The sequence below is a fragment of the Aspergillus piperis genome (genome assembly GCF_003184755.1).
Source record: "Aspergillus piperis CBS 112811 unplaced genomic scaffold BO85scaffold_3, whole genome shotgun sequence".
Taxonomy (NCBI): Eukaryota; Fungi; Ascomycota; class Eurotiomycetes; order Eurotiales; family Aspergillaceae; genus Aspergillus; species Aspergillus piperis.
In genome coordinates, this window is record NW_020291593.1 from 213,643 (window position 1) to 229,259 (window position 15,617).

General features: G+C 51.1%; 6 protein-coding genes across 6 annotated transcripts; 1 reads left to right on the forward strand and 5 right to left on the reverse strand.

The window, feature by feature from the left end:
- Positions 1 to 604: 604 nt before the first annotated feature.
- On the reverse strand, positions 605 to 2,222 carry BO85DRAFT_435158 (putative amino acid permease; the record flags this gene model as incomplete). The annotated part of the gene is made up of 2 exons (XM_025658505.1): positions 605 to 642; positions 701 to 2,222. The coding sequence occupies 2 exons, from the start codon at positions 2,220 to 2,222 to the stop codon at positions 605 to 607; spliced, it is 1,560 nt and encodes a 519-aa protein (XP_025518741.1).
- A 796-nt stretch (positions 2,223 to 3,018) lies between these two features.
- BO85DRAFT_178954 (uncharacterized protein) lies at positions 3,019 to 5,733 on the reverse strand. The gene is made up of 3 exons (XM_025654338.1): positions 5,574 to 5,733; positions 3,460 to 5,487; positions 3,019 to 3,405 (listed from the first exon to the last, which is right to left on the reverse strand). The coding sequence occupies exons 1-3, from the start codon at positions 5,584 to 5,586 to the stop codon at positions 3,278 to 3,280; spliced, it is 2,169 nt and encodes a 722-aa protein (XP_025518742.1). The 5' UTR covers positions 5,587 to 5,733; the 3' UTR covers positions 3,019 to 3,277.
- A 1,651-nt stretch (positions 5,734 to 7,384) lies between these two features.
- Positions 7,385 to 9,832, reverse strand: BO85DRAFT_475023 (uncharacterized protein; the record flags this gene model as incomplete). The annotated part of the gene is made up of 3 exons (XM_025662693.1): positions 7,942 to 9,832; positions 7,508 to 7,541; positions 7,385 to 7,411 (listed from the first exon to the last, which is right to left on the reverse strand). The coding sequence occupies exons 1-3, from the start codon at positions 9,528 to 9,530 to the stop codon at positions 7,385 to 7,387; spliced, it is 1,650 nt and encodes a 549-aa protein (XP_025518743.1). The 5' UTR covers positions 9,531 to 9,832.
- A 609-nt stretch (positions 9,833 to 10,441) lies between these two features.
- BO85DRAFT_466274 (rhomboid protease PCP1) lies at positions 10,442 to 12,830 on the reverse strand. The gene is made up of 5 exons (XM_025662121.1): positions 11,700 to 12,830; positions 11,531 to 11,634; positions 11,142 to 11,475; positions 10,896 to 11,070; positions 10,442 to 10,835 (listed from the first exon to the last, which is right to left on the reverse strand). The coding sequence occupies exons 1-5, from the start codon at positions 12,568 to 12,570 to the stop codon at positions 10,574 to 10,576; spliced, it is 1,746 nt and encodes a 581-aa protein (XP_025518744.1). The 5' UTR covers positions 12,571 to 12,830; the 3' UTR covers positions 10,442 to 10,573.
- A 98-nt stretch (positions 12,831 to 12,928) lies between these two features.
- BO85DRAFT_445976 (uncharacterized protein) lies at positions 12,929 to 13,688 on the forward strand. Its single transcript, XM_025659390.1, has one exon. It carries the CDS (start codon positions 13,090 to 13,092, stop codon positions 13,543 to 13,545), a length of 456 nt encoding a protein of 151 aa, XP_025518745.1. The 5' UTR covers positions 12,929 to 13,089; the 3' UTR covers positions 13,546 to 13,688.
- A 458-nt stretch (positions 13,689 to 14,146) lies between these two features.
- On the reverse strand, positions 14,147 to 15,505 carry BO85DRAFT_179071 (Mob1/phocein family protein). The gene is made up of 3 exons (XM_025654339.1): positions 14,976 to 15,505; positions 14,797 to 14,911; positions 14,147 to 14,731 (listed from the first exon to the last, which is right to left on the reverse strand). The coding sequence occupies exons 1-3, from the start codon at positions 15,208 to 15,210 to the stop codon at positions 14,230 to 14,232; spliced, it is 852 nt and encodes a 283-aa protein (XP_025518746.1). The 5' UTR covers positions 15,211 to 15,505; the 3' UTR covers positions 14,147 to 14,229.
- Between the last annotated feature and the right edge of the window lie 112 nt (positions 15,506 to 15,617).

Consider the following 15,617-nt stretch of genomic DNA (forward strand, 5'->3'; position numbering starts at 1 on the left):
TGCGGCAACTTACGCACGTTTTGCTCTGGTCATCACCTACTACTTAATTTTATTATGGACTATATATATATAATGCGATGTATCGTAAGATACAGTAAAGAGATACATTGCGTTGTTACTAGTAAGTTAGCTGTAAACGGTATCTGTATCGGCTGCGGATATATATACGTGGAAGTGTACCCAATGGATAATGATGATCTACTTTGCTGAGGCTGGAGCTAATGCTACCTTGAATAGTTCCGAACATTACTATGACATTACCTTCGCAAATCGATAATACTATCCATATGCGCCGTCTATAACGGCCCTATATTATGTTGCGGTTTTCGCAAGATGGACTTTCCAGTTTAACTCGGCCCAATCGGGCGACTGGATTTACACTGAATACCATAAATGTATAGTTCGATTTGGAACAGTTCACCTCACGTACGGATTTGCATATCGACATTTGAAACAAGCATAAGGTTTGCAGAGAAATCAGGTACACTCAGAGTATCAGGTGTACGTTGGTAATGAAAATAAGGCAGAGCAAATACAGTGACCACCGTTAGACATATCGAGATCGTAAAAGTTTTGTGACTGACTAGACAAATGAGCTGTAAAGTCATATCATCTCAACCGATGCCAGCGGTCCCTTGAAAGCTATGATATGGTTAATTACTTTGCAATATACTTTGTAATATGGGTGGTGAAGACATACATGTCCGCGCATGCACGGCGTACCAGAATGCCGAGATGGCCATGAATCCTACGACGACAACAGAGCCGTAATTCATGGAAACACGAGTGACAGGCAGCGAGGTTGGCATACTGAAGAGAACCAGCTCGAAGGCAATCCAACATAAAGCGATGACGTTGACGATTGGCCCGAAGATGGGACCGCAGGTCCATGGAGCTTGGGACACCTCGCGACGACCGTTCAGGAGGCTCAGTGCAATGGGGATAGCGTACGAGACTGCGAGAGCGATGACACCCGCGGAGACAAAGGCAGTGAAGGCCTCGCTGCTACCGAGGTTAATGAGCCCTAGAAGCATCTGAATGACGGTGCCGAAGGTCAAGGACCAGACAGGTACGCCAAGGTCCGGGTGTACGCGCGCCCATAATCGCGAGAGAGGGATAGCGTCATCTCGAGCGATCGCCCAACTGGCTCGTGAAGCGCAGACGGTAATGCTGAGGCTAGCGCAGAAATTGACGATCAAAACAAGCACAGTGAGAGCAAGGCCGCCGCCGGGACTGTCCATGACTACATGGAAAATATATGGCACGACTTGGCCAACAGGGGCATTGATGACATCTTCCAAAGGGGGAATGGTGAAGCAGATGGGGAGGATGAAGAATAGACCTGTTATGCACCCGACGGGGACACAGAGACTGAGGGCCCATGGTACTTCCACGGCTGGCTTGTTGCATTCTTCTGCCATGGATGCAACCATGCCGATGGCACAGAACGTGTATGCGGGCGCGAGAAGTCCAATGAAGAAGGAGAAGCCCGACCATCCCGACAAGCTGGAGTCGTAGTGACTTAATGCATAGGCAGCACTATGCCTGCCGGCACCCGCCTTCACGGAGAGCGCAATAAGGATGACAAGAATTGTAAGCACCGTCCAGAGTGCGCAGATCATGTCCACCTGAGGTAGATACCGGTTACCGAATGTACAGATAATGAATGCCCCCAATAAGACAGCGTATAAGATCAGCAGAAGTTGCCAGCTAGTGATCGTCCATCCTGGACGGAACATTGAGATCGAGGCCGCGGCTATGGATGCAAACCCGAAGTTGACCGATAGAGTGATGGTCCAATTGCCAACCAGCCAAACCCAACAGGTAACGAAAGATACAGCTGCTTTAGAGCTTCCTGCAACCCGGTATGACCAGTAATACGGCCCAGCTGAGGTGGGATATCGAGACGCGAGTTCAGCAAGTGAGAGGGCGATACACTCGCATAAGAGGCAAACGACAATCCAGCCGACGAATATGGACAATGGGCCGCCGCCATAGATGGCGTCGAGGAGAGGCCCTCCTTCTCCAAAGGGGATCGCGGCAATGGCTAGTGTCTGGAAAAGAAGAGTGAAGACCGAGCGGTTACGACGCAATTGCGGCTTGTACCTCGAGCCTTCGAGCCTGTCCTGCTCGTGTTTGTCTCCTAGTTCTGATATTTGTGCGACTTTTTCCTGGGCAGGGCTGCTAGGCCCCGCCAGCTCGTCATCTTTGGTCGCATCCATCGCAAGAATTAACCCAGGCGGTTAGATCAATGACAGAGCTAAACCGAGTGGCAAGCGTTTGTGGGATATACATGAAAGATTGTGCCCGCTGCCCCTGGGCTATCTAGCAGCCCGGAATCGGTCACACGCCCTTGCAGGCTTGAATAGGAGGTGACATTGTCTTAGGTAACACAACAGGCCATAAACGCACATCTTGTTGAGATTGGTAAGTTATCGGTGGGAGGCGGTAATCGTGTTTCGGCACTCTGGCTGAGCGCCCTTGCATAGCGACCGAGACATGCGTCAGCATGGTGCGCTGCCTCGGAGCAAGCATATCAAAAAACCATTGAACACCAGTCAGAATAGGTCAACCGATGCGGAACCAGGCCTTCATTGCATGTGGATGCAATATATAGAAGGCAGCAGACATAGATCCTGGCAGGTTAGTGGAAATGGCCCAGATGTGTGGACTTGGACAGATCTGACAAGTCGCACAAATGGAGACAGAGTCCGCAATCACTCTCAGTGGCGCCACCAATCCAAATATACTCTATCATGAGGAACACGTGTAGCCGTTCAACTGTTATCCTGAAGATACAGAATCATTGAATTACCCGCTTTTGTTCAACACATTCCCGGACCTGATACGCCAGGAAGGAAGAATGCGATTCCAAACATGTCAATTTCTCAGCCTGAATATGACGGTGTTATCCGCAGCTTGAGTGCTTGGCAATATCCTGTAGCATTGTACATGAAATCGGTGAGAACACTAAGCAGTATGCTAAGGTGAAAAGCCAACGATAAAGCCTGACAAGTACCAATCATAGACGTTGCTTGACGGCTTGAAGAGACAGGAAAAAAAGTTGAAGCATTCAGAAGAAAGAATGGGATAACTGCATTACGTACTCAAACAATAGAAAATATATGACACGCAAATGGATATATCATACATGAACACAACACGATACTGCAATCGAAGCACAACTACTAACGCGGACTGAACCTCACCTAAAGTTCATGCACCAAACGGGCGGCATAGGTATAGACAGCTGTCTCAATCAGTGGTCTGTCCACCATTAGACTGCACTTTGGGGACGGCGCCCTGACTGGCGAGATGGAGGACGAAGGGATCGAGGGCGCAGGGAACGAGCCCGGGAAGTGGGCCGAGAGTCAGCTTCGGATGGCACATAAGCCAACGTGGGAACTGTGCCGCGAGTCAGTGAACGAACGCCAGAAAAACGGCATACATGGAACTTACTGCTGAATGCATAGCCTTCAGTTGCTGCGGCCCGATCTTGGGGGTTGATTTCCACCCGGATGGCCACGTCCAGACCTCCCCACATGTCGCTGCTGCTACTGAACCCATCGGCGGCAGGGTGAGTCGAGCCGGCATTTTTCTCGCCCTTGTGGAGGGGAGAGTGTCCGTCCACGGCAATGGGGAACGAGGCAATGTCGTCCTGAGCCGTTGCGGCATTGCCATTAGACTCGGGCGTCTCAATCTCGGTGATACAGGCATAGTTTCGCGATGGCATCGTTACTTTATTCCAGGAGGCGCTCTTCTCTTGCCCACCGGGCTGGCGGTCAAAGAAGTCCATTAGCGTTTCATCAGTGTGCGAATCCATGTGATGGAGTTTGTTTCGCCGCGCGAGGAGATTTGCGACGGCCTTGGGCGGAGGCTTATTGGTGATCGCACTGCTAATGACATTGACCATGTACCGCGGGTCGTGTTCGCTGTGGATGCGAAGACTGGGATTCGAATAGAACCTTCCGATGGCCGCCAAATGCACATCACCACCCAGAATTGTCACCCGTACTGAATGGGCCTTGGCAAAGTCCTGTAGACGCTGAATGAAGATGCGTCGTTCTTTCTTGTGTTGCCGGGCTGTGTAATGATCGTCTAGGTCGTCCAACAGATCCACCTGGCCATCAAACTGATTGAACAGACCTCCTGCGAAACCAAACCGCTTGTTCAGCAGACGAATCGGGGCAATGATGGGCGAACTCAGGATGTTCTCCAGCCATGCAAGACGGGGATAAGCAATCGGGACACCCAGAAGCACGACCAGGTGTTTGATGTCTCCATTTGCTGCTGACACTTCGCTCTGAAGCCGAGAGAAAATAAGATCGTACGTGTCTGGGTAGTTCACCTGGTGACGAGTGCGCTCGGTGCGCGCATCAACGCCAATGAAGGCAATCCGCTTGCCGAGGCGCATGTACAGATTCCTGCTCCTTTCCTCCACGTAAGGTCCTGGACGTTTACCGATGATCCAGCTGTCATCTTCCTGCTGTTCGTCCAGAACAAAAGTGTTCTCAAGCTGTCGTGGATCCGCGCCGGCGGTGCCGTTGACGGCGTGCATAGTCTGCGGGGCATCGGTAGTGTAGGTCGACTTTGGTGGAGCGATGTGATGCTGGAAGAGGCAGTAATACTTGAAGGCAACGCCGCCAATGCCTCGAAAGACGGAGCAGCGCATGAAATGGTCGGTGTACGAGCCGAAGCCGTCGATGATATCATGGTCGTCCCAGATATTGATTTGTGGGATCCGCCCGTTTGCACCCTTGAATGGCTGAGTAGAGTACCACCGGACATAGTTTGCATAATAGTACTCGTCACACCTGGCGCGCAGGTTGTTGTCGAAGTTGTGGGCGCGTCTTGTATGAGGATTGGAGATGGAAGTCCATTCCTTAAGTGGTCCGTCCACACGGATTCCATCGTTGTAGAGTTGATCGCCACCACCGATCATGACATGGAAGGGTTTCTGCGCGTGCACGCGCAAGACATCATTCCAGAGGTTAGGCCCAACCCATGCGTTCATGTCCGTACCAACGGAGAAGCCATTGCACGAGTGGAACATCATACGCATTGACTGGTTTACAGAAGGAACCGCGAAGTCCCATGACGAAGGTGCTTCTTCGCCCTCCGCATAAGTAAATCCCGGAATTGCGTACTCCCAGCGCGCTTCATAGGATTCCAGAGCGAAAGAGAGGGAGAAACGCCAGAATGCCTTCTGGGGATCCTCGTACAGACGGACACCATCCACGGTCACAGCAGAGTCGCCCGCACGAGCACCATTGCCGGCGTGACTGGCCCCAATGGGGCCAGCCTGGCGTAAAAGCAGCCGTGGCTGGCTCTGACCCGGTTTAGTAACAATCAAGACACTTCCACGCCAAATGGACGAAGAGGGATTGACATCCATGTTCTTGAAATTAATCAAAGGGCCGCATATTACGTCCACCTGGGCATTGAGGTCGGACGCATGGCCATTCATGGCCGCGACAGGGGCATGGGCTGGTGATGTCAGTTACAAGATCCCGAGTATCGTAGGCAATGAAGCCTGGATGGAAGTGTCAAGTGATTGAAAGACAGTAGCTTACCGGGAAGAGCCATGCCGAAGGGATTTTATTCGTAGTAGTAGTAGGAGTAGTTATTTGAGGTTGAAGTTAGAGTAGATGTAGAATACCAAAAATACCGGAATTATCGGGAATGGAGCAGAACAGGGAATGGCAGGCGATATGGAAGTAGTAGTGATTATTTGCAAAAGAGGAAAAAAAAAAAGACAGGTATAGGGTATCAAGAAAACAGCCAAGAGGACAAGAATGAATAAAGGAAGGAAGGAAGGGCAGGGCGCGGGTTGAGTGAGATGTTTGGAATGGGAAGGAAGGAGTGATCCTGAAAGTCAAGTTAAGGAAGGAACGACGGGATACAGCCAATGCTTGTTTTTAAGGGCCGAGGAACTGCCAGTTGACTTTCAGCCCACCGTGACAGGAAAGCAAAATAAGATGCAGCTAGGCGAGGGGGCCAAGAGTAAAAAAGAAAGAGAGAGAGAGAAAGAATGGTTGAGATCTCGTATGGCAGGCCCCAGCAATATGGAAGCGAGTCAAGCGACGGTCGCACGATGAACGGGATCGAACCATGTACAGGTCGGGAGTAGAAGGGAGTAGGGCTGCAGGGCTGAGAAGGGGATTGAGAGAACGACGGAAAAAGAGAGAGAGCGAGAGTGGAAGGTGGGTGGGATGAATGGAAGGGAAGGACGGGGGCACAAGGCTGGCTTGGGTTTGCCTGCATGTACCTGGAGAGCGCAGGGTGAAGTTACACGGGGGCGGACTATTTAGTGACGGGTACCTATCTAGTAAGTACTTAGTAGTAGGCAGTGGCACTTTGTGCCCTCAAGGGGACCCTCGCCAAAAATTGAAATGCACAGTAGATCTTACTCCTCCAATCACCGTGGACTCTTCATAAGAAAGATTTCTAATGCGGACTCCTGGCAGGCTGCGCGGACCACCAATTCTCCGACAGATTAGCGATCTTGGCAGCAGTTTCTCAGGGGCTCAGCTTGGCTCTCCGACCAAGACCGGGTAGGGATGAACAGTAAGTTAGATAACTATCTATAGGGCCCATTAGGGAGGAGAAGGAGGAGTAGATGGATACCTTACGAAGCTGGGTCAGGCACTACCATGGATGTCGGCTAAATGGTACACGGTAGTAAGTAGTAAGTACACCGTTCTCCCTGAAATTATAATCCCCAAATCGCGTCGAGGATTACCGCTGATCGTTTGTTTCCTTGGCTCATCTTATGAGCTGTCACTTGATTGGACAGGAGCGGAGAGCTGGTGATGACTGCCCAGAGATAGCGGGGCGCTTAACCTTCCCATCTGGGCCAATAACCACCTGCCGGCATACCCGGTGGGGCGATCGATGACCGGCTGTCCCACTGCAGAGCCACTCTCAAGCCACACTGGCTTTGCGGCTAACCCCGATTGGTGGGCGGCGGTGCAGCATCGCTGTGGCTGCCTAACTGGAACACTAAAATGGGTGGCCTTGGCGGTGGATCGTAATGATTCAGTTTAATTCCAACGTGTTTGTTCGTTACAAAACAAGTCTGTCTGTCTCTAGTTTTAGGCAATTACTTATCCAGCCCGCTGTGACCACTTTGTGGCTAGATATTATGTGACATCCAATTGATAATAGGTATGTATGACATGTATGTATGGCATTGTCAGTACCGTGCCTTCCCGATGCAGGTCATCAAGATACATGCATCCACATGATGCTGTGCTCCGTCTGTTCCACCAGAACTGCGAGGCTGTGAGATTACTCGTACATATAATGCCAATGAAATGGAAGTCCCCGCCCATCATGCTTCATGGTTCTCATAACTTTACTTCTACATTGACAAGTATCACTTTCATCGGACCTCGCTAGCTGCATGGCCCTGTTGCACATACTTTAGAATCGTCTTTGCTTTGAAAGTCCGTACGATCTCGCAGCCTCGCAGCCTATGACTTGAACTGGAGATGATGACACTTACTGATCCTAAGAGACACTTGCTACCAGTCAACCACCTGAAAGATGTCATGTAATGTTTGCATGTGATAGAACTTTTTAAGAAAAGAGTAAAGACATCTTCATCCTGCGAGAAAACGATGTGAAAAAATTATCCATCAATTGACCTCAAAGGATACAAATAAGTGGTAATAGACTTCACCAACAGAGCGCTAGAATGGCCCGCCAGATGGTCATGTTCAAAGTGACACCAAACATCCGCATTTAGACATGGTCCGGACTCAAAACATCCAGAGTACTTCACTTCCAATGCACTCCATAGAACGCCCTTCATTCAATTCCACCATGTTAATCAAAGTCTGGACTGGGAATAATGTCCTCTACCAGCAAGCGAACTCCAACTTTCTCTTCCCCAGGCCAAGATCCTCAGCTGCATCCCCTTTCTCCACAGGGTCTTACCCCGTAGTCAGTTTCATCTCAGAGAGAATCGTCTCCAACTGTTCTCGGATACTGACATTGTCAAGCTCTGGATGTGCCTGTGAAAGGTCAGACATCCGCCTCAAGAGCACTGGAACAGGTGATTTGCGGGACTCAGAGGCATCGGAGAAGCTATCTTCTTCACTCGATGAAGTGCTATGCCCTGATGCTGTAGCAATCCAGTCCCTGCGTGATCGAGCCCGATCAAGGTGACGGGACTTAGCCTGCGAAGCCTTAGGAGCAGGAGAGGTCAGTATGCTCGACGCCAATGCCTGTTTTGATCTCTCAACTATTTCTCTGAAAGTTGATTCTGGAGACTTGGGGACGCTGGCATTAGTTGGCAGGGTAAACACGTCCTGCAAGCCTTGCTCGTGGCATTCTCTTCGCCCATCTTGGTACTGCTGGCGAAGCTTGCTGGCAGTATCCAGACTGGGCGCACATCCCCTAACATTCTCAAGCTCATGTGCTTCATGGACGTGAAGGGTCATCAAGTCATCGATGTAGCGGCTCCTCGCTTTCTCGCATCTTTCTTGCTCTTCCGTATAGCCCTTTTGGACACGCTTCCAGAATCTTGCCGAGGCGCAGGCCAAGATTCTGCGACACTCCTCCTCATACCTCCGAAAATCTGCAATGAGAGACTCGGCTCCAGGAACACATGGCAGGATCAGCGGCTCTGCCATATCTACGACCCACAGACAGAAGTTGATGACAATCACCAGCTCCATGCCGGGATCCTCACTGACTCCCGTGCCCTCCCAGTTATCCACAACATACTTGCCCTTGCTAAGAATACCCACGCCCGGATCCAGCTTACATTCGTCAATGCACTGCCGGAGGGTATCACGCAAGGCCTTGATTTGCACTTCGTACCGGTTAAAGCCCTCATTCCAGACGCACCAGACGTCGTCGATGTATTCCGGTAACCAAGCAAACTGACGGACAAAAAGATTACCACTGTCGAAATCGAAACCCAAGATATAGGCCTTGTCAGCGGGAGCAGCAGGATTACCACGAACAGGCAAGCAATTGATCAACATAATAGGGTCGTTATCTTCACCGATGTCGTTAGGATAATAAGTCTGTAGATCAGATAGCTGACTGTAAAGACAGGGACGGCACTCATCGCCATCAAATAAGAACATGCTGTTGCATCTCGTATTATCGTCCATGCCTCTTTCGTTGTGAGCGAGGTACAAGTGATAATCGATCTTGTTCAACCCAAACCATGTCAGAATATAAGCCGGGGATTCGCTTGTCGGATATCCGTCGGCATCAGAGAGTTCATCGACATCTGCGCTTTCTTCGGCAGGTAAAGTAATGGAGCCTCGTGCCCACGTTGTCTCGAAACACTCAACATCGTCCATAGGATGTTCAATCAGGACTGTCTGAGCCACATCCGAAAGGTGATCCAAGTCCTCATCTGTGGTGTGGGACCCTTCAAGTTCAGTAAGGGAAAAAGTGGGATTTTTAAGCTCCTGTGGATCCAATATTGCGCCTTTGCAACTCTTCACCAGTTTCGGTATCAGAGAAAGGGGCTCAACCTCGGAGCTTATGAGGACCTGGGCTGGCATGGTGACAAAAACAAGCAGGATCTGGAAGCACTTGAGGACTGTTCATACAACAACCGCGAAGCAGCAGCAATGTGTCGACTACGCCCCGGGTGCCAGGGGATGAGCGTGTTCTGAAGCAACAGACCGTGATATATTAATCCGGAGGAAAAGAAGGTTGAGGATAGGTGGATTGAAAGAGAAAACGAGTGAGTCGAGGCGACAACGAAGATGATGTAGAATGGCCTGGTTTGTGAAGATTCAGAGTTCCTTGAGGAAGAAATAATATCGAGCAGATAGAGGTTCTCTGTGACAACAAAAATGGGGGTTGTGAGCGAGGTGCCATTCACTGACACGCTGGGCTAGGCGAGTGTCTGGAGAGAGATGGGTCTTCGCCAGGGCACCTCAAGATGGAAAAATGAACAAGACCCTACATACTGACGCGTTCTACAATTCGCATATACAAGTATGGATATAGCAACTGCATGAACTCGTACCATATGTGGGATGTGCGCGTGGAACAGAGGAAAGGTGCTATGCGTACGTGCGTGGGAAAGGAACGAAGGTGTTTATTTATATACAGACTGTCTTGCTAATGAGCAGGGGACAACCGCAGAGTATCTCCATTCTACTCGTTTGTATGCAGTCTGGCATGGTACTTCCCGGCGGATTGAATGAATGACAAGACCGATGGGTAAAGCCACACCTAAAGGGGTACCTGTCACACATCCAACAAAATCAGATAGTTATTCAGCGCAACAGAGGATAAATGTTTGAGGTGATCACCGGGATATCTATTATCTGGATGATGCATCGTCCATCTAACCCCTGTCCTTGCCTTGAACAGGGTACATTCAGAGGAAAACAGGAGCAAGAGCCAGACAACAACCCTTGACTAAACTGGGTCCCCCAGATTTACAACATAGCTTATCTCTCTAAATAGAGAAAAAGTTCATACAATCTAACTTTCCCAAATGCGAAACTATAAATACACAGCTACTAGCAATCTAGCAGTAGCTCATAGCACAGCTTCCAGAAAAAAAAAAAAACCCAAGTGAGGTTAGGTTCTAGATCTTCGAAGACAGCCAGCGATACCAACTCCCACTACCATCAGGATGTTTCCGTTCCGTCTTTGGCCGACACAAAGCCCAGGAAATACCCGTCAGGTAACCGCCCATATGAGCCCAGTGATCGAGTTTATGAGGACCACGTAGTCGTCGAACCAATGTGATCGCTTCGAGAGCAACCATGGTGGTGATGATGGACCATCCGGGGACGGAAAGCATCTTCTTCCATTCTTTTGGGAGGAAGAAGAATTGCAGGTGTTCGCTGGGGGGAGTTAGTTTTTCTTGAATTCGAAATAGTAGGGGGTACAGAAGGGTTACGTACTTGGCATTCAACGTGCAGTAAGCTGCTATGACTCCCGAGAGGGCACCACTGGCGCCGAGCGCGCTGACAGTCCATTGAGCCATGAGACAGTGAGCCGTGAGGGTGACGAATGAGCCGACCACTCCAGAGGCGATGTAGAGAGATAGGAATTCTCCGCGGTCGATTTCATCGTGCACTGTGAGCAGTTACTTATGTCAGTTTTGGATTTTGAGAGTTCGAAGTAGAGAATAGAGGAGAATCACGCACACTTGGTTCCAATAAACCACAGAAACACCATATTCGAGATCAGATGTTTAGGGTACTGATGGCTGAAGATGTTGCCGAGGAGTCTCAGGGGAGGGTTAGGGTTGGCAGGGATACTGATCAGGTAACGGTTGAAGAGTCTCCAGCACGGAGGGAACCACCAGAGCGCGAAAATGGCCATATTGATACCGATGATGGTGCCGACAGTTGCAGCTGAGCGTGGAATATTGGGCCATAATCTGTCGGAGGTTGCGGGCGGTTCGTAGTACATGGTGTAGGCGTAGCAGAGACCCAGGGTTAAGAGCAAGAACGCAAACGAGGGGAGAAGCCGTTGACGCTGTTTGTGGGATCAGAACGGGCACACATGCAAGATGGTGAAGTGAGAGACTCACCAGGGTGAGCTTGTTCAGATCAAAGTCCAAGTCCTCCGCAGCCATGTAATTCTTCTGCACCCAAGCAAGAACAGGACGCTGCTTGGGGTCCGCAAGTTGTCGGTCTGCACCCACACACAGTGTCAGCCATCCAGCAATAAACCTAATGCTTCTAACCGCATTAACATACCCTTCGGCGCAATCTCCAACGCAGTCTTCTCATCCACATTCCTCAAAGCCAGACTATTCTTCTCGAAGGAGCGCCTAACCCTCTCATCATGCTGCATGCCCCGGGACAACCACTCCTGCCGTTTCCTCTCCTGCTCGGCCAGCAAGTACGCCTCGTTCTGCGTCCGGACTTCCTCCAACACACTCTTTCCCGACGGATTATGCGACGCACCCGCTCCCCCATTTACATCGGCTCCATACTCCCCACCCTGCGGCATATAGCGCTGTACATTCCTTGCTTCCTCCTCGTCCATTTCGCGCTCAACGCGGGCCAGAATCGCGGCATCTTCGTCGACCGGGTAGTTCGCACGGAGGTACTTGAGTGCGAGCTCCAGACTGCGCGGGTGCACGGAGCGGACGATATCAGCAGGGAGGTTTAGGTCCAGGGTGCCGAGGAGACGGCGGCCATGGAGGACGGCGAGGACACGGTTTGCTAGGGCAGGGGGAAGTTTGGTACGTGGACCGAAGATGGTTTTGAGTTCGGTGGTCGTGAAGGGCGTTGAGCGGGGATGAGTGCCTTGTTCTTGGGGTTGGTCTGGAGTTGTTGGGTGGTTGGCGCGGAGGGAGTGGGTGTTATGGAGGGAGCGAATGAGGATGAGGGATGAGGAGGGAGCGGTTGTCGGTCTGGAGAGAACTGGAAATTGATTTGACCAGGAGCTTAAGGGGCGCCCGGCAATGTTATCGGGTTGCCATGGGAGGGTGGTTATAGAGGCGGAGAGACGAAGAGGAGCGGAGGAGCGCAGCGGTGATGTTGATGTTGATGGGGCAAGCCAGCTGGGGGCGCGGAGCCCCGGGCATGGTATGCGCCAGGCTACACCCAACGCATTGCTCATCTCCTGCAATGAGGGGGTCCGGGAACCCGTATCACAATGGTCGATGCTGTTGATTGTTGGTGGTGGATTCGATGGAGTTGCGGAGAGAGCCGGATTTTCTCCGTCTGCCGAGAGAAATGTTCCGCAGTGAGACTAAACAGTATAGTTACTGTACTTGATGGTTGGTAGAGCTAGTAGTCCACTGGGTTATGTCTGTATTGCAAACATGGCGCAATGCAGATGCCACCTACGATATCGGCTCCATTGAGGTAATTGAAAAGAAATTAATAGTTTCTAGTATTGTAGTTCTAGAAAAGAAACATCATCCCGAATAGCCTCATGCACGTGGACCATCACGTGGAGATAACACGATCACATTCCCTGGTCCGATAAGCTTCAACTGAACTCTCAGACGAATGAACTTCTGGATTGCTATGCTATAGAAACACTTTCTTTCATCTATTTACTTTGTCTCTATCTATCAAAACCCTCCATCCCACCTTACATATACGCATCAAACCTCGACACAACCAAGCAACCATGTCCGCCGAATCCCTCCCCATCAGCCCCGCCGCCTTCGCCGAAGCCATCAAAGAGCTTCCCCTCCCTGTGCTCTACGCCAAAGTCTCCGAGATCCGCAACTCCATGGCGCACCTCCACCGCTCCAACCAGGAACTGAGGACATTCATCAATGAATCATGCGACACGGACTCCGAAAAGCAAGAACTAGAGGCATATATCAAGGAGAACGAGGACGTGGCAGTGTCTATGCTGGAGAGGATCGAGCTACTGAAGACTGAGGTGGAAAATCGGGGACAGAAATGGATTGAGCTGGAGGAGCCGGAAAAGGAGAGGGAGAATGGTGAAAGGAGTGCCAATGGAAATGAGAATGGAACGGTGGAAGGGACGGAGGAGGTGCGGAACCCCGCTGCGGGGAATGAGGACCGGAATCAAGATCACGATCAGGAACAGGACCAGGAGGGAGTTTATCTGTAGCCATGGGTCTTTTGTCTTGGTGATGGATTCGAGATCAGGAAAGGTACAATACGGCTTCAGCGAATTGTCCACCTATCGCATACTGGAACTCCTACATGAGCAGCTACCGACTACCGTACCTACCGCTGAGTGTCGCAATGTCGCATTTGCAGGCCATTTGAACCAAACTGTCCGGTCAGCCCTCTCTACTGGGTACAGTTCTATTGGGGTACAGTCAAAGCGTGGGAGACCTCGCGCCGCTGACTGTGTCCATGCTAGTCGAAATCTAGTCTTTCCGGAGGAAGGCCCTACGTTATCTTCATGCTGATTGTTCATAATCTTCAATTTGGCTGATCAGTGTCATCTCCACGTCAGGCTAGTTCCAGGTAAATAATCTCAAAATGCTCTCGTCCAGCCAGGATGCACAAGGTTAATCTAGGCTACAAGAATCGCGTAGTCAGTGGGGGGTCCCACGACTGGATATGCAGGAAATCACAGGAAGAACATATTCACACCGCATGCTAAATGCTTAACGCCAACTCTGTGTCACGTAATCCACGCGGCGTCCTGAAGAAGTCAAGACACCATGAAACCGCGATCATAGGATCGAGTCGGTTCGTCTAATCCGATCAAAAGGTTCCAACGCCAGGCCGGACCGCTTTCTTACTTGGGGAAAGAATAATGGGAGTTCTGCTGTGCCCTAGCTCAGCTAGAGGCTTGCTGGCCCCAGTGGCCACCTGCTAGCGCCTCCGGAGGGATGCGCTGCTGCTTGATGAACAGGTCGATCAGGGGTTGCATGGGCTCCATTTCCTTATCAGAGACGAGCTTGTAGTACTTGGCCACCGTGACGAAATGGACAAAGCACATGTTAAGGATGTCATGCTTGTTAATGTGCCAGAAGGGGTTCAGCCAGTGCGCGTGGTACAAGTGGGCGTAGCATCGGAACATCTGCTTCATGATGCCCTGGCAGTCTTTATAGAACGTCTGGGGGAAGCCGCTGGACTTGCCAATCCATTCCTCTCCGGAAGTAGCGCTGGCGCCGCCTGCTTCATTGACCGCAAAGGTGTCTGGTACACCGGTAACCTTTTCCGTAGGGAACATGACCGGGTCGTGAATCTTGCTGACAATCCATTTCTCAACACGGTTGATGAACTTGGGGGCCGAGATCTTGGCGGCACGACCGTCGACCAGCCAGGTGTAGGTCAAGCTATCCGACGATGCCCATGTTAGACTGGTTTTCGAATCTTAAGCGCGGGGGGAAAAGCAACTTACCGACCAGCCGACATGGTGGGGCAGGTGTTCTCGTTACAGATCGGCAGTCCTGTAAGGCTATTGACCTCCTGGATAACCTGGAGCATGCCATGGAGCAAGCGATATTGTTCAACGACTGTGTGGGCAAAACGATCAGCGCGGGGGACTCTCCGAGCGGAAGAGGCAGCAAGTCCGCTTACTTTGATGGGCCAGCCATTCACCCAGCTCCACGTTCTTGGGACAGGCACACAACGTCAAGAAGTTACCCTTCACATTGAGGGGGGCATATTTCTCTTGAAAGAAGTACTTGGGAGCATCGGGGTCGTAGGTGGAGGTGTCCACGGAGAGACTCGAGGTGAGGGACGGCGAGTTGGGCACATGGCCGGCGGGAGGCATCTGGGACGCCGGCGACGGAGCCGGACTTCCATTGTTCATCTTTGCGGGATTGTTATTGTTGTTGTTGTTGTTCTTGTTGTTATTGCCTCTGCCAAACCCTTGGCGGCTGGGAAGGGGGAAACAAGTCGCAAGTCAGTCCTGGCTGGTGTCCAGACGGAGATGTGGGGGGAAGAAGGGAAAAGGAGAGGGCGTCAGGAGATGAAGCCGCAGCGCTGAAACAAAGGACACAGACTGGTGGACGTGGCCACTGATTTCAGGGGGCATCATTCTTTTGGTGCGCCCAGGCATGTTGCAGCACTGTCCACCCAGAGAGAGCGCATGCGAGTGAAGGGTCCAACAGGGACGGGATGCATGATAGGGGAAGAGGAGGGGAAGGCACATACACACTCTGGAAGAAGGTCGCCATGATGAACGGGAATACACGTGTGCGGGAACACTGACTAATC

Excerpts from the sequence above, each read along its gene's own strand:
- BO85DRAFT_178954 (XM_025654338.1), bottom strand. Across the intron at positions 3,406-3,459 it reads TGAAGGCTATGCATTCAGCA|TTCCCACGTTGGCTTATGTG; the intron begins GTAAGTTCCATG and ends CTCGCGGCACAG.
- BO85DRAFT_466274 (XM_025662121.1), bottom strand. The coding sequence starts at position 12,570 with ATGAGCAATGCGTTGGGTGTAGCCTGGCGCATACCATGCCCGGGGCTC. Across the intron at positions 11,635-11,699 it reads GTTGGAGATTGCGCCGAAGG|ACCGACAACTTGCGGACCCC; the intron begins GTATGTTAATGC and ends GTGTGGGTGCAG. Across the intron at positions 10,836-10,895 it reads TACTGCACGTTGAATGCCAA|CGAACACCTGCAATTCTTCT; the intron begins GTACGTAACCCT and ends AACTCCCCCCAG.
- BO85DRAFT_445976 (XM_025659390.1), top strand. The coding sequence starts at position 13,090 with ATGTCCGCCGAATCCCTCCCCATCAGCCCCGCCGCCTTCGCCGAAGCC.
- BO85DRAFT_179071 (XM_025654339.1), bottom strand. The coding sequence starts at position 15,210 with ATGAACAATGGAAGTCCGGCTCCGTCGCCGGCGTCCCAGATGCCTCCC. Across the intron at positions 14,912-14,975 it reads TGAATGGCTGGCCCATCAAA|TCGTTGAACAATATCGCTTG; the intron begins GTAAGCGGACTT and ends TTGCCCACACAG. Across the intron at positions 14,732-14,796 it reads CCCACCATGTCGGCTGGTCG|CTTGACCTACACCTGGCTGG; the intron begins GTAAGTTGCTTT and ends ATCGTCGGATAG.